At 41.0% G+C, this 26,099-nt stretch overlaps 1 protein-coding gene across 8 annotated transcripts in view; it reads right to left on the reverse strand.

Annotated features, from left to right (window-relative positions):
• Nucleotides 1-26,099, reverse strand: part of BIRC6 (baculoviral IAP repeat containing 6) — a 182,011-nt gene that overhangs the window by 139,060 nt on the left and 16,852 nt on the right. For all 8 annotated transcript variants that reach the window (XM_072992371.2, XM_020802834.3, XM_020802831.3 and 5 more), the window contains exons 7-19: nucleotides 25,457-25,679; nucleotides 25,211-25,371; nucleotides 22,121-22,179; nucleotides 18,807-20,201; nucleotides 11,738-11,887; nucleotides 10,833-11,058; nucleotides 10,206-10,366; nucleotides 8,068-8,199; nucleotides 6,883-7,014; nucleotides 6,463-6,641; nucleotides 5,036-5,166; nucleotides 828-989; nucleotides 606-737 (exon numbers count right to left, since the gene is read on the reverse strand). In XM_072992371.2, coding sequence (XP_072848472.1) covers nucleotides 606-737; nucleotides 828-989; nucleotides 5,036-5,166; nucleotides 6,463-6,641; nucleotides 6,883-7,014; nucleotides 8,068-8,199; nucleotides 10,206-10,366; nucleotides 10,833-11,058; nucleotides 11,738-11,887; nucleotides 18,807-20,201; nucleotides 22,121-22,179; nucleotides 25,211-25,371; nucleotides 25,457-25,679 — 3,243 coding nt within the window. The remainder of the gene's footprint in view (nucleotides 1-605; nucleotides 738-827; nucleotides 990-5,035; nucleotides 5,167-6,462; nucleotides 6,642-6,882; nucleotides 7,015-8,067; nucleotides 8,200-10,205; nucleotides 10,367-10,832; nucleotides 11,059-11,737; nucleotides 11,888-18,806; nucleotides 20,202-22,120; nucleotides 22,180-25,210; nucleotides 25,372-25,456; nucleotides 25,680-26,099) is intronic.

Genomic DNA, 26,099 nt, shown 5'->3' on the forward strand with positions numbered 1-26,099 from the left:
ACAACTGAGATAAAGCCAAGGCCGAGAAGTGTCCTTTGGAGCACATATGGCCCACCTGTTCATGTGCCTCATGGACAAGAGGCTTTTAACAAGCAAAGGGTGCAGTCCCATATATCGGGGTGGGCAATTAATTTCTATAGGGGGCCATATGAAAACTTGGAACTGTGTTCGGGGGCTGAACCAACTTTACTTTAAAATAAAATGAAACAGTGATGTTATTATTGTTTTTATTTTAAAATTGTTAATCTTCACAAATACTAAAGAGTTTTTTTTGTGGTATGTTAAAGATAAGCAACTGGTCAACTTTAGACAAAAAGCTATGAATGGTTTTGATGTCCAGCAAGCTGGACAGCAGCGGCTCGCGGGCTGTATGTGGCCCTCGGGCCACACTTTGCCCAGGTCTGCCATATATAGTTGTTTGGAAGTGCACCTCTATCAAATGTGAAACCTACGTCAGAAAAGGCAGGCATAGGAAATATGCTATAAGACAATGCCAATCTGTACAAATGATTCTGTTTCCCTACATATTAACTAGTGTATACATCAAAGAAAACCACCAGTTTAATTCACAGAAAAGATGCGAACGAAGTTGTATCATTACCAACCTTATACAAAGAGCTAAGAACCGTGCACATTTGTGAGCTATGCTCCGTCCTGCTTCAAAAAAGCAAACACGTACTATATCGAAGAGACACATCTTTGTTTTAGATAACAGGCTCTCATTTGCTTCTTTTGAACTAAAACAAAACAACACAAAAAAGGTTTTCAGCATAAATTTTAAGACTGAGAACATTTTCTAATGAAAAATAACATTAAAGTCGTTTCACCTGCCCGGTCCATTGGACTGAACTCCTGCCAGCCAACATAACAGATCTAATACAAGACTCTGAGCATGTTCGGTGACAACTCCATCATCTGTCTTTTTGCAAAGGGTGTTAAGAAGTCTTTCATGGAATTCTGAAAACTGTAACATAGCACATCGCTGAACTCTAAAAAAAGATAATGAGAAGTGAATTTTATTTTATTGCCGACAATAAAAACCTTACTGTGAAGCTCCTCTCCACAGAGAAATTCAGTAAGAACATTAAAAAAGAGAGGTTACTTACCTGTAACCATGGTTCTTCTAGCGGTCCTCTGTGAATTCACACAATTGGGTTGTTCTGCACCTGTGCAGGACCTCTCGGAAGTTTCTAGAGCTTAAAGACATATGATTAGTGGGATGTTCCCCCATGGAGCGCATGCTCTGCCCACGAGAAATCCCCTCAGTTCCTAAAAGACTCTGCCGCTGTAAAAGAGCTATATAAGAAGACAACGTGACAGACAGAGGGGACACAGGGCGGGATGTGTGAATTCACAGAGGATTACTAGAAGAACCATGGTTACAGGTAAGTAACCTCTCTTTCTTCTTCATGGTCTCTGTGAATACACACAATTGGGTGACTGGAAGCTCACTTACTGGATGGTGGGACTTCACAGTAGAAAGGAAGTCAAGACAGCTCTGCCGAAAGCAGCATCTTTCTTCACCATTGATGGGTTGGATCTTGTAGCTGCATGGCAGATGTGAGGGATTTTGATTCTTCGTTGGAAAGCAGTGGAGGTAGACAGTGCCCTAGTTGAGTGAGCCTTCAAGGGTTCAGGTGGTGTATTTACGAAGGCTTTCACGGCCGGGATCTAATGGTTGTTGTGGGTTTTTCGCTGAGTGCTGTCCTCTCCCAGCTAGTGATGAGGATGGCAAAGTCCCTACAATTAGAAATTGAGGAACCACCACCTCCTAAACAGGACTTAGTTTTTGATTATATTAATCAAGACACCTCCGCTTAGCCTTACCTTCATACCTGCTATGCTAGATTTGATTAAAGAATCATGGGACAACCCCCTTTATCATTACAAATTTCAAGACATGTGGAAAATCATTATAAAACTTATGGTCCAGACACTGCCTTTTTATCTAAACATCCTACACCAAATTCAGTTATTGTGGAATCCAAATCAATCCAGAGCTCGCAACAAATCATCAGTTGCACCTACCAACCGTGAGGGAAGAAGGTTAGATATTCTAGGCAGACATTCTTTACTCCCTCACTTCATTTCTTGAGAGTCGCCAACTGTCAAGCCGCCGTGGGAGCTTACCATAGGCAACTAGGGAAATAAGATCCTCCCTGCTATTCAAGTGGCTCCTGAGTCTTCCAAGACTGGAGCCCTAAATATTCATGCTGAGGCTTCTGCACTGGCCAAACAGCAAAGAATTGCCTCCTGCCACACTGCTGATGCTGTGTCTAAGGTGATGGCTACATCTATTGCTCTTAGATGCCATGGCTGGCTTAGGTCGCCTGGCATATCTGATGACACTAGATTGAGAACTGAAGACCTTCCATTCGATGGCGCTGGCCTTTTCAACGAAAAAATAGACGAAGTAATGGACAACCTTCATAAAATTCAGAAAACAGCTTGATCATATTACACCCAGCAAACATTGCAATACCAGTGCCCCCAGTACCACAGACAGTCTTCGCCCTTCTTTGCCATTGATGGGGGACTCCTTCCGCTGATGTTTTTGCCACCAAGAACAATATCAAGTCCCAACTATATTGTTCCCGCACCTGTACTGATTTCTTTGAAAATATCATTTTTAGTAGCCATAATGTTGGCTAAATGTGCTAGCAAAGTGGCAGTTCTAAGATTAGATCCACCTTTTTTGCAGTTCCATCCGGACAAGGTCACTCTATGCCCAGATGTTTCATTCTTACCTAAGGTTGTATCTGATTTTCGTCTTAATCAGCCTATGACGTTGCCTACCCTATTTTTATCTCCCACTACACCTCTCAAGCGTACGCTCCACATGCTTGATGTTAGACGTTCCTTGGCTTTTTACATTGACAGAACCAAAATGTTTAGGAAAGCATCAAGGCTCTTCCTATGTTTTCATGACCCTAATAAAGGTTCACCAGCTTCGCCTCAAACGTTGGCTAGGTAGATTGTTCAAACAATTTCTCTCGCATATGAGTTGGCAGGCAAAACACCACCTGAACTGTTGTTGTGGGTTTTTCGGGCTCTTTGGCCGTGTTCTGAAGGTTGTTCTTCCTAACGTTTCGCCAGTCTCTGTGGCCAGCATCTTCAGAGTATGAAGTAAAATCTTCTGAAGGTAAGGGCTCATGATTTTCCGCTACATCAGATGCTGGAGTGGGTAAACTGGAGGGTGATTCTGGTGAAATATGAGAGGCTGAATCATGGGTCGATATGGACAATTCAGAACATGGAGACTGATGTTGAGATTTTGATGTGGAGAATTGTGTCAAAGAAGGCTATTGTGAAGCAGGGGTACTTGGGTTGTAGAGTACCTTTCCGTATCAGGAGGAGGCGGAGGAGGACCCTTATAGGTGGTCGTAATGTGTAGAGATGTTTTGAGAGGGAGGATGTTTAGAAGAATGCTTGTGACACTTTGACTGTTGTTGTTCCAATGATGACATAGCGCACTTGAGGGCCGGCTTGGTAGCAAGCGGGATCTGGTGAGTCAATGTCAAATGCAACAAGTAGGAACAGTATCGAGGTGGTGATGGAGACACAGAAGGTGACTATTGAGGTGGATGCGGCAAAGCATATTGGACTCTCTTGGGTCTAGGAGGCTATGGGTGATCAGGTGGACAATCTGGGGACAGTGCAGAGTCCATAGCGACCAAAGGTAGATTGAGGGATTTCTCCCAAAGGTAAGATCACAATCTCTGAAGTTGCAGCATAAGTGCAGGCTTCGTGAGTCTTTTACACTCGGGACAAGAGTGTGTTTGGTGCTGTTCCCCGAGACAGTGAGTGAGATCTTGTTATTACAAAGTACACACCACTTGAAAGGCCCAGGGAGAGCATAAAAGACAAGGGGAAATTTGGAGGGAAGATGGGGGGAAGGGGGGAATCGGCAAAAATGGCAGACAGAGGAAAAAAGCTGAATTGAATCAAAAGTAAAACAAATCAATTTAGAGGGGAAATGTCCAACAAAAAAGATGACTGAAATAACAGAAGAAGCAACTACCAATTGCAGTAAAAGCTCAATTGCTCCAGCTCTCTCCAAAATAGGTCTAACCTAAGCAGCAGCTAAAGGGAACTCAGGGGATTTCTGGTGGGCAAAGCATGCGCTCTACGGGGGAATGTCCCACTAATCACATGTCTTTAAGCTCTAGAAACTTCTGAGAGGTCCTGAGCAAGTGCAGAACAACCCAACTGTGTGCATTCACAAGGCCATGAAGAACCTCACTCTAATCAGCTACCTTCATGAAGCCCCCAAACTGTACATTACCCTCAAGCTTAAAAAGCAAAATAGCTTCTGACAGAGAGAAATACATCACCAGAACAGCTAAAAGGATCCAGCCAAACTCCAGCTACACCTTGGAAGCCTGAGACACTGGTGGTTGCCAACCTATACCTGGGATCAGAAAGTCCAGTGACTTTCAAAAGGCTCAGTCTGATATAGACATTTTGGTCTTGCACTGACTGACTCTTGTACTTTTGCCTTGAGCAAAAATGATGACAATCAACAACCTATCATGCTCCAATTTCACCCAAACCTTCTAGAATACAAGAAAAAAAACTGAAACTAATTGGCAAGTGCTCTGTACCAGGCAGTCCAAGCTGACCTTGGCTATGCTTCACTCCCTGATAAGAAGGCATACTCTCAATAGAACTGATTTATCTGTCTAAGCTGGTACCACTTCATCTCCCATAAGCTAAGTAGGCTGTAACCAAGATGAAGACAGCTTAGCACACTGAAGATACAGCAGCTGTTAGAAATTACTTTTTGGAAATGTCTAAATTGCTCCATTCTAATAAGTATGGCTGAACTGGGAGTAAAATATTGTATTAAAGAAAGGTTTCTGTTTACATTAAGTTTAGCTGGGTTGGAACTTCTCCAATATTCTTCATACTATGTTATTATTTGGACTAGCATAAGAACAAGAGATCTGAAGTAGTTTATTTTATGCATTAGCTTTCTGTTGTCTTAATTTAAATTTATCTGTGAACTATAGTGCTGCTGTTACATCTAACTAACCTTTCCTTTGCAATGGATGTCTTTTTAAATCTTCTAATAGTGACTGATACTTCTTGAAGCAAGTCGCATCCTCTGAGGTTATCAGATTTCCGTGACGAATTGCTGGTTTCCGTTTTACTACATGATTTTTCCTGCCAAAAAAATAAAAACACACACACAAATAAACAAAAAAAGACCAATGTATTTTGAAAGTCATTCTTTGCATTCTTAAAATAAAATATTTTCAGTTGCCCCAAACAAGGATGATTGTAGTTACTCTGTGTTTAAGTAAAAAGTTGACACAAAGCAAATGAGCTCAGAATGGCATATATAGCTATAACGTCCTGAGAAAAAAGTTTATAAAAACACAAAGCAACTTTTTGTGAAAGCAATCTCATGCTGACTGCAGTAATAATCTTTTATTAGGCCCACAGAAACATTTTAAAAATGTTCACATTGTTAGTGAGTCATGATGGTACAAAACTTAGGAGATAAGACACAAAACATTTTGAAAATCCAAGCATTTATCGGGGGGTAAAGTCCATATAGTTTCTTTTGGTAACTAAAAGATGTTTAATGAAGGCTTAGTGAAAAGAAAATGTGCTGAAGAAGCAGTTTACTGTTTGTTGAGATGCATGCTTTATTTGTCTCCTGCTGAACTTCAGGCTTGCTGAGATTCAGGTTCTTATCTATCTTTTTCAAAGTCACAACCTTCTGTTTTGACTTAGAGATGTGGTTCCCAACCTTAGGTAACCCAGCTGTTCTTGGAGTGCAATTCCCAGAAGCCTTCAAGATTGGGAACTACCACACTGAACCAAAATTTAGAACAGCAACAGACAGGAACTAGCTACAGTAAGCCTTATACTTGCACACACTCAGCATCCTCCTCTTCTGTGGAAAGGAAGATGGGTTCAGAGGTTTTTGCTTGGATTAGGCAGTGTGCTGTACTGTTCAGATCTAGAGCTGTCAGTAATTTTAGTCTGTTAATTTACACAGCCTACCATCAGAAAGAATGGTTAAAGATAGCTTGCATGAAACTAATTATTGTCAGGTCAAGACAACAACCCACAAAATCAGAAGAGACCATTTCTAAACCCCTCTTCCCACACTGTGGCTTATTCTTGATTGTTCATGCCATGTTAAATAGACTGTAGTTCAGTAACATGGGGAACGATGGGCCCTGTTGGTTTACAGTTTTACATAAACTTCTCACTGAAACCATGTGAGATGGGAAAGAGCAAAAAACCCAACTATACAACTTGCTGTACACCATGCATGATGTCACTCATCAACAATTTTTTTACTTTTAGTTCCTTGAATTAGCTTCACAATTGCAACTGTAACTTCACAATTGCACAGTGGACACTTCAGCTACAACTGAAGGAATTTCGGCAACTGAGTAGGCAACCAGGTTTTGAACATGCTTTCTTGTTATGTTATTTAAATACCTTGCCTGCTGCAACTTTTGCCAAAAGTGAAGCAAGTGAATGGCCCTTGCTATTCTGAGGCTTTAGAGATGGTATTCTTACAACAGGCCAGATTCCACCATTGCAGATCTCCTCTGTTCCTCGTTCATTTACTGCTTTGACATGAATTAAAAATGAGCGGTACTTGCCACCTGCCATACCTATAATAGAAGAAACAAGCACAGGCATAACACACCATCTTAAAAAGATTTATGGAAAATCTAGCCTCCCAACTGGAATTGACAACTCACTTCCTTGCTACAATTTTTAAAAACAAACACTTTAGTTTGGATTTAATATGTCGACTGGAAAAGTCAGATTCATATCTTTTACTTTCCTTAAAAAGACTATTAGTTCCTAGTCTGTATTTCATTCCAAAAAGATTCAAACAAAACAGTTTACCTTTAACAAGCTTTGGACTTGTTAGAGTCAACATTCCAGCATGCCCTGATAGATCAAGCCCAGTAGCCAACCATACAGGGCCACATAGAATGTCTTCTTTATGATCCTCTAAGAAGGTACACAGTCGAAGACCTTTGAAAAAAAGGTTGAAGAAAAATAAGCTGCCGTGGTTATTTAACACAAAGTTCTAAACAATGTATAATTTCTTCCAGATAGTCAGTAATATCAAATTATTGGTGCAGTATACACATGCAATGGGAAGGCATAATTTCCTCTTATGAAAAAAATAGAATGTGCAGGGCTCAGAAGGAAAGAGAAGAGAAAAAGTTCTACTTTTTTACATTAACAACAGTTCTCCATCATATCCAACCCCTTGAAACATTCATTTATTCTATGAGCAGTGAGTTAAAAACAAGCAGGGATCAAATCATGAATTGATATTCAGTAACTAACTATAGGTAAGATAAATAACACTTCTCCAGTTTGATGTATAACAGGGCAGCAGTGATCAGTCTAAAAGTAGAAATTTTCCAATGTGTGTACCCAATTTCCTTTCGCACAGAAAAGGCGAACAAACATGCTGATGACATCATGTTGTTACATAAAAGAACAACATTTTACCATTCCAAATGAATCAGGTCACTGTTTTTTTCCTGCAAGGTACACTAAGAGACTCTATTAATGCGCTGCAGCAAAAAAATAATAATAATAATAATAATCTCATGTCTGTATCTAAAGAACTGGACTATGGACCATAAAAACATAAGCAAAGTAAGACTTGTAATTTTGTATGGAGCAACAAGTCTTTTTGGTTTTCTCCAATTTACGTATGACAGGTTTTAATCATCATCATCACTGTCATCATCAGAACTGCAGAAGTGGAAAGGACCATATGGATCATCAAATCCAATCCTGCCAAGGAGGCACAGTGAGGAATTGAACTCCAAACCTCTAGCTCTGCAGCCAGATATCTATCCTGCAGTTTTGCAAACAAGATATTAAACTCTGAAAGTTGGTTACTGGCATACAAAGGAAATAAAGGAAAAAATCTAATTTTATAATTAGAAATATATCAACCATTTAACAAATTCCAATTCATCAGAACTGCCTCTAAAACATCCAGATACCAATGACCAAAACTGCAAAATTCACTTTCAAAGTATCCTATACTTCAATTTAACTCACACTGTGAATCCTCTATGTCTACATTCTGCATATCTTCATTCAAATCATCCAGTCCTGGTTTTCCATTCCTTTCCATTTCAACATTATGAGCTGGTGACAGAGGAAAACTTATCTGTCTATCTACAGCCGCTTCTGAGGAATCAAGCACATTGAGGATAAGTGTGAGACAATTACAAATTGATTTTAAAATTTCTTCAACATCTCATAAGTTGTTTCTACTTTTTTGCAATTTTATTTTAAATCAAAAACATGTATCTATATCATCAGCCTTGGACACATGGTGCTTTACTAACAGGATTATAGCCACTTACTATTCTTCTTACTATATCCTGCCAGCCTAGCAGTTTGAAAGCATGTAAATGCGAGTAGATAAATAGGTACCACCATGGTTGGAAGGCAACGATGTTCCGTGTCTAGTTGCGCTGGCCACGTGACCACGGAAACTGTCTTTGGACAAACACTGGCTCTACGGCTTGGAGATGGGGATGAGCACTGCGCCCTAGAGTCAGACACGACTGGACTAAATGTCAAGGTGAACTTTTACGTATTCTTCTTAACAAAAGATGTCTCCAGTTGCTGTGTATTCTCTCTCTCTTTTTCCAACACATACACCAGGTTATCCTTAGCCAAGTTGTACTAAATTGTCCACTGCATACATACCATATTTGCCGGCATACAAGATGACTTTTTGGCCCTGAAAAACATGCCTCCAAGTGGGGGGGGGTCGTCTTATACGCCAGGTGCACTTCCAGCAAACCCTCCCTCTCTCCCAGCGAAGTCACTTACGAGTAGACCGAGCCCGCTCCTCCTTGGTAGCCTGGGAACAGCCTGACTTTAGTGCCGAACAGCTAGCTGTCGGGAACCAGCAGAGAGGTGGCAGCCATTTTGAGATGCAACCACATGGCTGCTGCCTCTCCAAAATGGCTGCTGCCTCTCTGTTGGTTCCCGACAGTCAGCTGTTCGGCGCTGATGCTGTCCTTTTTCCAGCAAACCCTGGCTCTCTCCCAGCGAAAGGAACCAAAAGCGGCAAAAGGAACTCTCCCCATGATGCAGCCAAAGCAGAATCACACATGCAGAAGAGGGGGTAGTCTTATACAGCAAATATATAACAAACTACGTTTTGAATGGAAATGTTGGTGGGTCATCTTATACGCCCAGTCGCCTTATACACCGGCTAATACGGTAGATTTCTTTAAAGGATTTAGTACCTTCCAGTACTAGGCAAGTCGAGCACAGTCATATATCCCTGCTGCCTGTTACAATTATGGTGATGGGGAAATACCAGGTAGGTATCTATATTCCTCAGTATCCTTGCACATAATAGATAAAGGCCTAATGTCGGCATAAATGGTATAACTTTCGGTGCAACCCATTGTGCAAGTCACAAAATCAATATAGACACTATGGCTGAAATCCTGTTGCTTAATGAAGCAAGCAACTACCAGTAGAGTGGGTCTACTGAATCCAAGTGGATTCAATGAGCCAACTTCTCCATAAATTCCACTGATTCAATAGGCCTTCCTCAGTTACAACTTCCTAAACTAAGCAACTGGATTTTAGCTACTCTGTTGCATACCAAATCATACAACTCAGTGTACAGCAAATAGTGCCAACATTCACACTGTAACATTAAGCAACCTGCCACCAAAAATTTCACTATGTTAAGTTGGCAATAGAATTTTGGCTAGTGACATTAAAAAAACAGATACAAGCTATGAAAACTCAGTTTTCTTTTGTTTGTTTTTTAAATGACTAGAATTGACCCTTGTAAAATAAGGAATAGATTACAAAATATAGACTATCATTTATAGTTGAAAACCAAATCAGTATTTCCCCCACTCTCAAAGCATGACAAAAACAGATATATTCATACACCTGGAAATGTCTTGCCACTGTGGAGGCAGCTAGTAATCTTTGAGATGCTTGAAGTTTTCTTCCACTAAAGTATCCTTCAAAAACTCTGAACAAATATTGCTTGCTGGGCAGTATTTCTATGTTAAATATCCCAACGGAGAGTAATACCCAGTGACCAATTTGTCACCAAAATCTTGACACGTTAATTGCATTCAATTCACTCACTACATGAAAAAAAATCTATTTAAACCTTAAGCACATAATTTCACCCACTCTCAGCTTACCACTGACTTTTCCTAAGCCTGGAGCTTTATTTTTCAGCAAAGTCACTTGAATCTGTGGAATGTTTGTGATGTTTGAATTCAAAACAAATTTGAAGTCTACATGTCCAACCATACAGGCTTTTGGCAAGACCAGTTCAAAGACATGTTCATCCCAGCTGTTGCTACAAAGAGAGAAGTGAGGAAAAATAATAAAGATGCAATTAAGACAAGAGAAATGCACAGCTCCAGCTCAATTTTGCATATATTACTATTACTGTTGTATGATATGTATGAGCAGGTTAAGTTCTACATTAATTACATGACTTATTTTAAAAAAATAAGTCATGTAATTAATGTAGAACTTAACCTGAGTTAAAGCAACAACAAAAGATGCAGTCTAATCGCAATCATGAAGATATTGTTCTTTTCACAGAGCTTTAATCCTGTAAGATATGGTAAGTTGGTATTTCAGATTTAAAATTAGGTGTAAGAAACAGTTTAATCATGTTGCTCCATTTGTTCAATCTGAAATCCTTAGACAGAAGACCGTTTAAAAATGAAATGCTGTTTTGTGCTGAAGGCCACTTCCGAATCACAGCAGCAGAGAAATTAAATATTTCAAGAAATGTTCCAGCATTAATTACTTACCTATCTGTTTGTAATTTCCATGTCCGAGTATGCTGAGCCGCATCCCCGTGATGCTGTTGGTGCAAGTGTTGTGGATGCCGCCTTTGCTGTTGCTCTTGTTGGACCTCAACCCAGCATGGAGGAACCGTGGCAGAAAATCGTGGTGTCAAAGTTTCAAAGCGAGTGAGCTCCACCAAAGATGTCAATGTTTCAAGGGAAAATGGTTGGTCCACCAAAAGATCAACTCCTGTTTTTTTTTTAATTGAAAGAAATAGGAGACTCAATAGATACTAAATGACTTACCAATTGCGAACTTACCAATTACAAAAATGACACTTTTTCCTAAAACAATTAGAGGAAAAATTGAGGGTCACTTTATACACAGTAATGGGGGGGGGGGGGGGAAGAGATCAAAGTACTTTGATCCCTGCTTTCCACTTCCACTTTTTGCAAAGAAAGTGGAGGAGGAAAGCACCCCATGCACTTTCTTTGCAAAAAGTGGAGGGGGAAAGGAGCTTTTTGCAAAGAAAGTGGAGAGGTAAAGCACTTTCCTTGCAAGAAAGTGGAGGGGGAAAGCAACTTTTTGCAATGAAAGTGGAGGGGGAAAACATTTTCTTCCCAAGCAAGTGGAGGAGGAAAGCAAGAATCAAAGTGCTTTGATCCCTGCCTCCCCCCCCCCCCACTTTCTTGCAAAGAAAGAAATTTTGGGTTAGAAAAGTGGGGGCATCTTATACGTGGAGGCATCTTATACACAGAAACATATGGTATTTGTCCTCTAAAACAATATAGAAATAAAATAAATAAATAGTTCTAAATTTTGGAGTTGGAATATAGAAATTTAGTATCTTTAGTTTAATACACACCACTTGTAAAACATACCAAGAAAGCATACTGAGAATATCATTTATCTAATATTAGACATGTACCTGTAATGCCTGGACTGGAAGGGTTAGATAAAGGCTTTGTGCCTTCTGTTAACTGTTCTGTCACTTTAGAGAGAGAAGCATCCACAAGTATATCTGCTTCATCAACATCATCACAAGTCCCTCCAATCTGAAGAAAATGCAGTTCTCCACCTAGAAATAGTTGGGAATTCAAACAAAGGTTCAAAACAATCCATGTAAATAACAATCAAACTCTTGGACATGGTGCTCACGGGCAGTCGCAACATATTCCACATGCTCTTGGATGAACACATTTTTCTAGACCAAGTAGGCTTCAATCTGGTGTTGTAAACAGTGACTATAGTAACTACTGAAAATATCCAGGACATGTTATCCAAAACTATATACTGTAGTGTCACCAATACACAGATGACACTGATACCACACCTTCCTTTTCATCAAATCCAGATGAGGCAGTAAGAGATCTCAATCAGTGAACAGGCATAATACAGTAATGGGTTAGATGAAAACCAACTGAGATGAAACAAAAGTACTGTGCAGTTGAGTGGCATTCAGCTATTTTGGACAGGTCTACGTTCTTAATAAAGTATCAAGTTCACAATTTGAATTTTGAGGCACTCAAAGAACCAACATTTCCTCTAGGGACCCAAGTGTCTTGGTGGTTCAGAGTGCCTTTTATGAACTTAAACACATAAACTTTCTATTATCACTGTGTCTTTCTCTGGAAATTCTCTAATACATGAAGTAAACCGACTTCAAAATTGGAAAATCTACTGTGTTTTCTAACCAGGACCTTAACATCCTCCAACCAGAGCCTAACTCATGAGACAAAATTAGAATTAAGTAATTTGGAGGCTAGGAATTTGTTTGAATATCAGAATGAACTGGTGCTTTCTGCACACAGACCTGTCTGATCTAACTGTTCACTTCAGCAGTGTATTTTAAGACTGGGACATGTCATTTGGATATTGTTTATATAGAACTCAAGAGGCAGAAATCCTTGTCAATACACTACTTATCATCCAGAGATCTATCAGCAGAATCAGAGTTAAATTTCTGCTCAGCCCTGTCCCAAGGCATGTGGGTGGCACAGAGTTCTCAACTGAATGAAACTGAAATATGAGATAACAAATATCTCCAGGGCAGAGATAAAGAGAATAGCTCTTTGAAGCATACAATCCTACAATTATGATTATTGAAACACTAAGTTTTTACTACACACTAAACTGCTAACCTCTGGTGCACTGAGAGTAACTGCTGGGACTTTGGTAACAACTTCACCTAGCAACTCAGTTGACATATAAATCAGATATTGTCTTTGATCAATTTTTTTTGTAACACATCCTAACTCTACAGTACCTGAAGTGACCAGAATGGAATATTGCATTGTAACATGACAAATCACAGGAAATTATGGGCTACTCCCTTTCAGCTCACCAACACTGTGAGATCATGTTCTGAATGACAGGATAGAGGAAGGGAATGGATGTAACAAACAATATGGACTCTAATAAATATTGTGGATACCACAGCCTTCCTTTTGAATAACTAATTGAGAGTACTGTATTATGCAATTTCTCTTACTCAAGTTCCTTTTCAAGCTGAAGTAACAACTCTCTAGGACTTAAAAAAACATTAAACATCATGAAATATTTTTAGAATTCAACTGACTGATTTACAACTGGCTGTGCAACTATGTTTTTTATTTCAGTTCAAATGCACTACAATACAATATTACTTCAACTGTTTTTCTGGAAAAACAGCATTGAATTATTGAGTCAGAACTAGGAAAGCTCTGAAGACACAAAGGATTATGGCCTAAATCCAGCTGTTCATTCCAACCAGAGCAGACGCATTCGATGTATTTTCTGCAAGTGATGAATTGTCATTCAGTAACCAATTCAATGCATCTGTCTAGTTGGGTCCATAAACTGGATAGGGCATTTATGTGTACATGCAAGGTTTTCTACCAGGCTGGAGTTTCTCATTCTTCATAACACCTAGCATTCATAAGGTCCCTGCATCATTCCAATATATATCTATATGACATCAAATAAATTTCTGAAATGAGAAGTGCTTGGAACCAGCTGACTGATTATACCTAAGCCACTTTGAGAGACTTTACCTGAAGAGCAGAAGTTCTACTACTGTTGCAACAGAACTCTGGATATTAAATATCCAGACAGATTGCATCCATGCTATGGACAGTTCTGCTCTCAGATTATCAAACCAGCATTGGAGGAAATATCTTTGTACCTCTCCCATCAACTCAGCATCTTGCCTCAGCACAAATAAAAAGTTAAAAAGCTACAAGAGAACATAAGGACTTTCCAGAGGGAAAGGGAATCAAGGAGCTATTAGTACATATGCACTAGCCATAGGACTGATGCAAAGGAAGGGAGAATTTAATTTTGCTAAATCTATTACAGGCAGGAAATTTTCTCAAAAGGGAGACATTCTGCACAATGCCAGAAAAATTAGGACACTTGGCAAGTATAAATTTACAAAAGCAGAAATAATTACAAAAAAATCAAATCATCAATGTTTCTATGACAAAGAAAGGTAAGAAGAAAGAATGGGAATTGATCACCAGAAAGAGTTTTATTGCACCAGTAAAAACTAGCTGTTTTCACCCAGAAAAATTAAGGTTTGAAACCTCTGCACCAAAACCAGCCAACAGTCTGATGGCATTTAAAAGACTAACAAAGTTTTACATGGAATAAACTACTATGGACTGTAGCCCCTTCTTCAAAAAAGCTTCTGTCAAACAAAACTTGTTAGTCTTTAAGGTGCCATGAGACTTGATTTTGCTATAACACATTAGAAGCCATCACTCTCAAAAATCATATGCACAATAATGTGGGAGAAAAGACTTAATCCTCAGTAAATATTTACATGATTGCATCACGTATGTCTGTCTGTCTGTCTGTCTCTTTCTGTGTGTGTGTGTGTGTGTGTGTGTGTGTGTGTGTGTGTGTGTGTGTGTGTATTGCCACCCTTGCAATTCTGTCAGAAAATGCGGTCCTTCTCTCAGAAAATTGTTGCAGTTGCAAATGTTTTGGCACTCACATGTTCATTCTTTTGGTTTGTATTGGAACACAACAACAAAAAAATAACCAGAAGAAATGTCAAATCTGATACAATCCCACAAAGAAACCCAAAAATGCACTGGCCAAAATTATTGGCACGCTGTGTAAATTGTAAGACATAATTGCTTTTCAAGCACGTGATGCTCCTTTAATTTGTATTTAGACACACCTGTCGCAAGTAAGAGGTGTGGACAATATAGTAATCACATTTGCAACCAGTTAAGATGGAGAAAAGTTGACTCAACCTTAGTGTTGTGTGTGACACTGAGCATGGAGAAAAGAATGAAGTGTAAAGTGTTGTCTGTGGATTTGAGACAGAAAAATGTGGAAAAACATCAAGAAGTTTACAGCCCATGGCACTGTAGCTAACCTCCCTAGACATGGGCAGAAGAGCAAAATTACTGAAAAACTACAACAAAGGGTTGTTCAAATGGTGGAGACAGAACACAGATTAACTTCCCAACAAATTCTAGCTGATCTGCAGACACCGGGTACAACAGTGTCAGCTCGCACTATCGGTCGCCATCTGAATGAAAAGGGACACTATGGTAGGAGACCCAGGAGGACATCAAAAAGCAAGACTGGAGTGTGCCAAAACTTATGTGACAAAACCACAATCCTTCTTGGAGAACGTACTGTGGACAGATGAGACAAAAGGAGAGCTTTTCGGTCAAGGACATCATGGCACTGTTTACAGAAAAACAAATGAGGCATTCAAAGAAAAGAACACAGTCTCTACAGTCAAATATGGTGGAGGTTCAAAGATGTTTTGGGGTTGCTTTGCTGTTTCTGGTACTGGATGCCTTGACTATGTGAACAGTATCATGAAATCTGATGATTACCAAAGAATTTTGGGGTGCAACGTATTGGCCAGTGCCAGAAAGATGTATCTCCACCAGGGGTCCTGGGTCTTCCACCAGGACAATGACCCGAAACACACTTCAAAAAACACTCAGAAATTGTTACAAACAAACCACTGGAGAGTTCTGAAATGGCCAGCAATGAGTCCAGATCTGAATCTCATAGAACACCTGTGGAGAGATCTCAAAACAGCAGTTGGGAGAAGGCATCCTTCAAATCTGAAGGCCCTGGAGCAGTTTGTAAAAGAAGAGCGGTCCAAAATTCCAGTAGAGAGGTGTAAGAAACTAATTCATGGTTACAGGAAGCAACTGATTTCAGTTATTTTTTCCCAAAGGGGTGCTACCGAATATTAAGTTAAAGGTGCCAATAATTTTGGCCAGTGCATTTTGGGGTTTCTGGGTGGGACTATCAGATTTGACTTGTTTTTTTGTTCCAACGCAAACCAAAGAAATGAACATGTGAGTACCAAAACATTTGCAACTGCAACAATTTTCTGAGAGAAGGGCTGCATTTTCTGACAGAATTGCAAGGGTGCCAATATTTTTGGCCATGACGGTATAAAGGAATTAAAATGGAGGAATTAACTACATATAAAAAGAAATTAAGAAAAACTCAAACTACAAAAAATGCAGTATGTGTTTTACCTTCAAAATCCTATCTACATAAATTATTTTAGGCTTCTCTCTTCCTCTCAGTTCAGTGAGCAAAATATTACCCATATGGCCCACATTTCCTTTCACTATCTTTTTCCTTGTCTGCATCTAAAGCGGGGTGGGCAAACTGCAATCATTTGGCTCTATGCAGATGATCTAGGCCTCTATCAAATCCTACCCCAGTAATCCTCCATTATATTATGGGGACAGGCATAAAAATGACTAGCACAGAAGCCTCTCGTGATGTAACTGGTTATTTTAACTGTATCACCCCCAGCTTTCCTTAGCCTTTAAAAAAAATCTCAGCAATTTTCTGCTCATTTCGTGTATTTTTTTTAAAAAGGCTACCCGGCTGTGGAGCCAGAGGTCAGGAGTTAATTCCCTGCTGCGCCTCCCAGGAGAAGAGCCAGCCCGTTGTAGCCTTGGGCAAGCTGCACAGATCCAGAGAACTTCAGAAGAAAGGAATAGTAAACTACAGTGGACCCTCGATGTACGCACGGCTCGATGTGCATACTTTATGAGGTACGGACTTCTCCAGCCACAAGATTTCCAATCGACTTGTGGCCGGAGAATTGACCTACGGATCAGAAGGGGGAGGCGGGGAAAGTGCCAATTTCAAATTTGGCGTTTCCCCCGCCTCCCCATTCCAGTCTGTAGGCCGCCAATTGTGCCTCCGGATGCCTTCTAGCTTCTCCACCGCCGTGGGAGGCCTCTCGGAGGTCCCCCCCCCGCAGATCGTGCTTTGGAGGCACTATCGGCGGGGGGGGGGACTTCCGAGAGGCCTCCCATGGCAGCTGGGAAGGCCTCTTGAAGGTCCCCCGCCAAGGCAGGCTTTCTCAGGGTGGACCGGGCCTATCAGGGGAGGGTTTCCCCCAGTAGGCCCGGTCTACTCCGCGGGAAAGCCTGGGGGAAGCCCTCCCCTGGTAGGCCCAGTCTGCCAGACTTTCCCGGGCAGTAGACCAGGCCTACCGGGGGAAGCGCTCCCCTGGTAGGCCCGGTCCACCCTGGGAAAGCCTGTGTCGGCGGGGGCGGGGGATCTCCGAGAGGCCTCCAGCAGCAGCGGGGAAGCCCTCAGAGGCCTCCTGCAATGCCAATGGCAGCAGCGGGGGACCCGTGGAAGATTTTGGACAGGTATGCTGTCTTTATTTTAATTTTTTTAAGTGGGGTGGTTCTTGAGCCAGTTACGGATTACAGGGTTTTCAATGCATTCCTATGGGAAATGGACCCTTGACCTACGGACTTTTCGACCTGCGGCCACTGTTCCAATACAGATTAATTCCGTAGGTTGAGGGTCCACTGTACTATGTACTGTATACCTAAAATACCCTGGAAAGAATCAGAGTAAGTTGAATCAACTGCATAGAACAGTAATACATGAGCCTTTAAAAAACTGACAAAAGTGCACAAATAACTCATCGAAACTTGGCATAACTGGTAATTCATGCATTTTTGGCATGGGGTAGTTGGCTGGGGAGGTCTGCCAAGGCATGGCGGAAGAGCAAAAAGGGGTCCTGGACTTGACAAAGATGCCCACCACTGAACTAAGGCTGCTTGAGGAGGAGGAAAATTATTTTTCCATATAAAATACTGTGTGGGATAAAGGCACCCACATAACATACATGTATATTGTATATTCTGGGTATAATGAATATATAATAATAATTGTGTGCTATCAAGTCAATTCTGACTTCTGGCAACCCTTTTCAGAATTTCTTTAGGTACAGAGTACTCAGCAGAGGTTTATCATTCCTTTCTTCTGGGGGCATCTTGGGAATGTGCCGCTTGTCCAAGGCCACAAAGGCTGGTTCTCCTAGCATGCACAGTGGGAGTTTGAATTTCAAACCTCTGTCTCTGCAGCGTAGTACCTATTTAAAAAACAAAAAACTTAATTCTGAATTCCCTCCTTCTGAGCGAATTAATTAATTCAACAAGCATTTGAGGAATAACAAATCCCAGCATTGTAAAGGTCAGAAAAGAACTAGCACACATGAATGTGAACAAGACCTCAAAAGACCTTGTCAAAGAAGGCAACAAACAGAGGGAGCTTAATGTTGAGATCCAGAAGGGTGTTATGAATATTTGCTTCTTCTTCCTATCTTGAAAAGATGCAGAATATGATGCAGCAAAACCTATGTTTATATTAAAGCAAATTTCAGAAGCAATTTACAACACACTCTACAGAAATCAAAACACAGTAAAGGTTTCATGAATTGTTAAATGACTGCTTCAGCATTTCCTCCAAGTTCCAGACTGTTGAGCAAACAGAAAATGAAAGCAAGCAAGCATCCAGCAGTTTTACATATGGAAGCTCAAACTGTGGTTTAGATCCCTGGTCATGGTCAGCAAAAACAGTTTGCTCTAATCTCAGTACTAACAAAGTCTTTTAATAGGCATTCTGAACAATATGGGAAGGAGTGATATGTATGAGAAGAATGTAGCATCTCCCGGCATTATACGTTTGATAGTAGAATGAAATCAAGACCTTACCTTTGGTGCATGCACACAGTCTATCAGTGCCCGAGCAGTATATTACAGAGACAAATTTATCTGGTTCTTCAGTACCCTCCTTTTTAGGTGGTTCCACTTTGGCTAAAATTTCAAAGTTTGAAAGATCTAATATTTTTACATATCCTCCCTGAGTGGTTATGACAAGATGCCCAAGAGTACAGATTTCTGATCTTTTCTCTCGCTCGCTGCCATTTTTAGAAGTTATTTGTATCTCCTCTGCAGGTTCCTCACAGTCATCTTCTCGATTATCCAGTATGTCTGGTGGGAGCAAAATCAATGAGGTAATAGTATCCTGGGGGTCTTTGATATGCTGGATTCTTATGGGCTCCTCTTCTAGAGTCACAATCCTAGTGGCATAGTTCATTTTGTAAAGTACTAGGTAACCACCACTAGCACTCCTTTGTTCTGGTTGAATTATTAAAGGCGTCTGCACATCTGCTGGTGACTCATGCTGAATCATACTGATATTTGCGCCATTCACTACAGCAAGGTTGGATTCTATTTCCCCCTTCCTTCTGTTACATAGTGCCGAGTTTAATTTATTTAAATTATTCAAGGCCTCTACTTGATTTATTGCACTCAGGGATTCAACAGGGCATGCCCGTAGTCCTATTAGCAAATGAACTCCATCTGCACAAGGTGTGATTGAATCAACACAAAAGTTCTCCTCCTCTGCAAACTTTGGCAGTCGTAGGCACTGAACCAAAGTCCCAGGTTTGGGAACCATAGAATTCCACTTGTCAGAGTCTGGAGAAGCTAGGCTAGCAGTTGCATCTGCAAACTGCTGAATGTACGTCACAGGAGGATCCTGCAAGAGCAGTTGCTCCTGACTGTCCAGCTCCATCTCTATGATCTGTGGAACTGTAAAACCATCATCGTGTAAACTTTTACTCATGATATTGTTCATCTGCGAAAAGATTTTTCCTGCTTTTTCATCAGATTCCTTGATGCTGTAAAGCAACAATATAGGTGCAGTCCTCCTTACCAGAGGAGAATTCAGTTCTGAATTAGTAGAGGATTCATTGTCTGTTGATCCCTGGTCTGATACACTACCACCTTGAGTCCTGCTTAAATCATCCAGTGACCGCTGAGAATTACTACTAACAGGAGAGGTAGCAGGTGATTTGTATGTTAATAAACCTCCAGCTAACAAACAAGGAAAGGGAATGTTATGATGTTCCAGATGCTTTTCCTTCATCTTTTCACTTTTACAGTTAGTTAAGCAAGGATTTGCCCCAAGTTCTTCTAAATCTTTCACTGTATCTTCAAGTACATTTGCAACGATTTCCCACTGAAGTTTTTCCGGCTGCTGAAGAATACTGAGAGCTGTTATATCAAGGCTCACTTCCAAGGTTTCCTTTTGTGATGTATGTCCTTAAGGATAAAGCAAACTGCATTAGAAAAACAGGTATCAATATTTCTGAGACTATAAAAAAATCTATAAATATTTGGCACCCCCAGTCAATTAAGGAATGGTCAAAACAAAATCGGCACTAGAGATGGGAGTATTTGTATACGCTGCTGCATGCATGAGTGGATGGTTGGGCCCTAGGGGCCTGTCCCTCATTAACTCCAGCTGTGCGATGATATTCCTTTTCATATATGAATACCCTTATGTCTAAGCAGCACCAATAATACGTGTTTCACAAATTAATTAACATCAAATTCAGATATGCCACCAAATGTGCACTCAACAGTACGTACACTCCAACCTGGTTATACCCATATGCTACAACTGTTAATCCACAAGGATAAAGGTTATGTTTTCAAATGTTGGGATAATGTGTGTACTGTTCTCCAGACTGCATAAAAATACACAGTAGTTACCAAAATAACTATTGGGTTTTAGTGTTCAGGTTTACAGTTTAGCTCAGTCAGTATGTGTAAGGATAAATATATTTGCTACTGTCTGTCTGAATTGGACCACAGGGCTAGTTCACATGCAATGGCAAATGATCTGCTGGAAGTTATCATGTGCTCCTTTCTCAAGTCACACACTTCAGTTCTCCTTGCCTTTCTGGCCAGCAAAGTGCACACTACTTTTTAAAAGGGGGCTTCAACTTACCAGGCTCCTCGTTCTTGGTTGGACGGGAAGCCAGGGTGGTAGCACGGGTGACATGGGGGCTCCCCAAAAATGGTGCCGAGCCGTGGATGGCTGGGCATAGGAGTTGATGGGAAGGTATGGTGATGCAACTGCCTCCCATTGGCCCCAGACAGATTTCAAATGAAAAGACCTTGGGCTGCAGCAATATTATTTTCACTCTAACGTGCCTCCTGGCTTAAAACAGGAGCCACTGTGGCTCCCCAGCCATTCTGCTCCCCCACCCCTCATTTGTTATTGTATTTAGTTGTGTTAAGCTACATTGGTGTTTGATGCATGGGTGAGGAAAATTTTATTCATGGTATAGCTACTTGTAGAATTTTGGCACAACTTTCTCTGGCGGGCTGGGGCACTGGAATGGATCTCGGTGGTGTTAACAGACTCCAGGAGTGCCTGCAGTCCCTGGAATTTAAGGGATCCCCTTGAAGGCGATGGGGCAGGCTCTGGCCTAGCCCTGGGACCATATTCCCATGCCAGGTGGCAGGGAATTACAAAATGGTGTGTGCCCGTGTGGACTCCAGTCTGTCAACCCAGGCAGACTACCCAAAGCAAGTCCAGTAGGTTTCAATGGGCCCATGCTTTAGGTAGGACTAATGTTTGATTTGGTCTGGATTCCTGCACTGAGAAAGAGGCTGGACTTGATGGCCTTATAGGCTCCTTCCAACTGATTATTCTATGAACCACTCTGTGGAATATACATGCAAGGTATCCTATGGGTCTAAATAATAATGAGAGTTAGACAGATTTCTTTTCTGCCAATAGTAGAGAATCCATGCTCTGGAAATACAGAAAAATTCGACTGATTCTGTCATCCCCCTACCCCACAGACTAATGAAGGCTGCAGTATACATTAGCCTCAGAGAACAGCAAGCAAAAACTAGCCTCCAGTCAGTCAACCAAGGCTGTGAAAAAAGTATCCTTTGGTCAACACTGGAGACTTCTCTTTCACAGTTCAAATGATCATGGCAGAAAGGAGAAAAATTAAGAAATAAAGCATATGCTTCATCATATGCTTCATCAAAACTTAACTGACAATCTAATTTTATATATCACAATTTGTTAAATGCAAACTAAAACATTTTAAGACTCAGAGCAGAATATACACATTAGCTCTTCCTTGCTTTAAGTGTCCTCAAAACATTGTTGTCAATCTCATATTCCACACTGTTCACTAAAAACACCATGTACGTACCAGTCACTGATTCTGATCTGGAATGCTCTTCACTATCCGAATCCTCCAGTAAATCATCACTAAAAGCAAGACAAAGATAAGAAGTACAGTACTTTGAAACCAAAGTTACACTATAATGTAAAACAATAATTTGTGTAAAGTTTAGAAGCATCTGATACCTTGAGAAAGGTTGTCAGGAAGCAAACTACAAAAAGTCACGTGTTTAACAAGCCACTGATGACCAAGGGATTCAATGTACTAAGACTTAGAATTCTCTGAAATTTCAAATCCACTCTCTGGCTCAATTCAGGTGATTCTGTAAGCCAGGAGAAGACATTGTTTTCTCCTCAAGGGTTGCATTCCTTGAGAAGAAACTTAAAACCACATATCAGCAGACTGTCACACAAGAGTTATCAAATGTTCAGCCTGAATATGACCACTCAACACTAATTCCCTTCCTTACGAATCAGGCAAGAAAAACAAATCATGCATGATGAGGATGCCCCCTTCTCTGCAACACAGAAGAGCTGTCAGTCTCCTCATGTGGGCGGAAAGACGGGCAAAGCTTGTCAGAGGTGTTGTAGCATATGTGATATCTGACTGCCAGCTGTGGCTCCTCCTCTAAAACATGGTTTAGAGCAGGAGCCCCCACCCCCGGTTCGTGGCCCAGTGCCAGTCCGTGGGCTTCGCTGGAAAGGGTCACAGAGACAGATCTCCCCCCCCCGATGAGCTTGGTGCGCATTTGCAGGTGGGTGCGGTGTGCACACGCGCATGTGCCGTCCACTCACCTGCAACCGCACACCACCCATCCGCGCATGTGCATGAGCGTGCCATGCCCACCTGCAAGTGCACCTCGCTCGTGTGCCACAGCCATCCCCAAATGTGCCACACCCACCCAAAAGCATGCCCACTGCGCATGGACCCTGCCCCCACAACCAGTCCAAGGTTCTGAAAAAGTTGGGGACAACTGGTTTAGAGCACTGTTTCCCAACCTTCGGTCTACAGATGTTCTTGGACTACAACTCTCAAAAATCCTGGCCAGCACAACTAGTGGTGAAAGCTTCTAGGAGTTTAACCCAAAGCTTCTGGGAACCCAAGATTGGGAACCATTGATTTAGAGCAGTGGTTCCCAACCCTCAGTAACTCATGTTTTTGGACTGCAATTCCCAAAAACCTTCACTATGAGCTGTGCTGGTCTGATCTTTTGGGAGTTGCAGTCCAAGGACACCTGGGTTACCCAAGGTTGAGAATCACTGGTTTAGAGGACCAGAAATGAGCCATTGGTTCACACACTATCTCACTTCTTTTTCAGTTTTTTTAGCTGAGCACTAACCATAATTTGCCTTGCTGCCCGAGTTTGCAAAATATGGTTAGCACATGAAAGCTCTCCTCAAACTGTTGCTTAGATGGTGAAAAAGGGAATATGCAGCCCATGCCTTTCAAACTTTGGTTGGGAGGATTCTCTACACAGTGGACCCTCGACTTACAGACTTTTCGAGTTACAGACTTCTCTGGCCACAAAATTTAGGTTCGACTTGCAGCCAGAGAATCGACCTACAGACCAGAAAAAACCAAAATGGAACAAAATGGCCGGTTACGGAATTAATCAGTTTTCAATGCATTGTAGGTCAATGGAGACTCGACCTACAGACTTTTTGACCTGCAGCCAAAGTTCCAATACAGATTAATTCCATAAGTACAGGGTCCACTGTATTGATTGGGTCATGGTGGCCACATTCAGATAAGCAACCATAGATGAGCCCTGTGAACATTAAATTCTCCTTTATTTCTCCCTCCTCCTGTCACATAGCAGCTCCAACTCAAGTATCCCAGCTTGCATTAAGCTTATCTTTAGAGTTCTTCACTATGTCCAATCCAGGAAATTCTGGCTTACTGCAAACTAAAATCTATAGCTCCAAACAAAGGCATTAAACAAAGGAAAAAGATTTTTACAAATTGAGAGTGCTTTAGAAATCATTTTGCACTAAGGTACATGCAGGGAGAACAAAATGAAACCTCTAAATATCCTCTAAACCAGTGGTCCCCAACCTTTATAACTTCACGGACCGGGTGGGGAAGGCGGGGCACACACTCCCGTGACATCGTGCATGAGTGGGAGTGCTTGCACGGACATTTGCGAAGGGCGGGGGCGCTTGTGGGCACTCATGCTATGCGGGGGGGGGACTGCATGCAGAGGATGGGAGATATGTCTCCACAACCTGGTCTGATCTAGGCCATGGACCAGCACTGGGCTGCAGACCAGGGGCTGGGGACCCCTGCTCTAAACCTAAAGTCCTCAAAAAAATTGTAGAAAGAGTAACATACAAACTCCCTTTCAAAATGTGACTAAATATTTACACTTGGCATGTAAGGAGCTACAGTGCACACTATTATTTTCTACTTGCACTCCCATTTATGGCTGCACTACAAATCATATACTGTACAAAGATTACCACCTAATTTCCTTAAGATCAAACAGGAAGAACAATCTGATTTGTGAATTATTCCTCACAGTTGTTATTAAATAAGATTTAAATTTATTTTAAAATGTTTTCCAGATTACTGATGACCAATCTCTGCCAAGCTTTCAAGGGATGAAGAAAAGATTCTCAACAATTGAACAACTGGGACATTTTGCAGAGCTAGTATGTTACTGTTTTTGAGTAAGGAGATAAAAAACACAGGCAAGAATGATTCAGAGAAAGACTGAGCTAAGTAGTGGACAAAGTGTCATCAAACATCTGGACACTATATGCTAAGTAAGAAAATAAAGAAGTATCATACAAGAGTGTAGCAAGACAGAAAAACAGAGGAACTGTTCATCGATCTCCCCTTTTCCAGGCAGTTGTCTCAAATATATTTTGCGTATAATACGTACTTCAAACGTATTACACACAGAGCACTAGTCTACACTCCATATTTATTTCTCCTTCACAAAACTATAGTTAAAATTACAGGTAAAAATGAAAGCTCTTCGTTCACTAGACTTCAAAAATTATCATTTCAATATTCCATCACACATGCTTAGTGTCATACAAATGACTATTCCATCAATCATTTAGTTTTCTTATACGCACATCCAGTGCTAAGATAAAGTGTTAAATGGCATACCTGTCTCCTTCTAATTTTGGTATATCTGAACAGCTTGATGAATCTTCTATCCATGCAATTGTTGGTCTCCTTGAGTCCACCCCTGAGCTCTGCTCTCCAGACAACACAAGCTGTTGTACAATTACTGAATCATAAGCATTGACCTCAAATTTTAAGTGCACCTAAGCAAATATAAAAATGAAATTAAATGTACACATCAATTCATACATCATAACATTTGTACCAGAAATCTTAGTGACAAAATACCTTCATAAGTTTTGAAACATCCCATATACAGATCTTTCCTCGTTTTGTTGCAGCAGCTAAAAAGTGAGGGCAGCTTCCAGATCCAAAGCAGACTATCCTGTCTGTGCCATCTGTACAGGGAAACTGTGCTGGACTAGTTGCCAGTGTGACCGAGAGGGGCACATTCTGCGTGTGTTCACCTTTCACAAATGGGCAGTTGGGGGAATGTCTTTCATGTTCGGACCTTGATGGATTAGAAAAGTAAGTATTAAAATCCAGGAGTGTTAGTTTTCTCATTAGTTGTTCTGCATACAGGTTAGAGTGTTTGGCTTATTAGGATGCAAGATGAGAATATTACTCAAAAAGGTAAAAAAAAAAAAAAAAAAGCAAAGAGCTGGATCACAGACACTCCTACTGAAAAACTGCCCTATGAGGCTGGCGGATCTTCTGGAACAGCATAGGAGATATCAGAGGGAATTGAAAGGTGATCAGTAAAAACTGACTACCTCTTTCCTTCTGCAACACTTGGATCCAACCAGTTGTCTGGAAGCAGTTGTCTGAGAGAATATTGTTTCCTCTAGTGTTTTAAACTGAACTACAGGAATCACTGAGAAAGAACTGCTGGTAAAAAAAGGCTTTTATTCATATAAAAAATTTAAATCAG

This window comes from Pogona vitticeps, chromosome 1, assembly GCF_051106095.1.
Source record: "Pogona vitticeps strain Pit_001003342236 chromosome 1, PviZW2.1, whole genome shotgun sequence".
Lineage (NCBI taxonomy): Eukaryota > Metazoa > Chordata > Lepidosauria > Squamata > Agamidae > Pogona > Pogona vitticeps.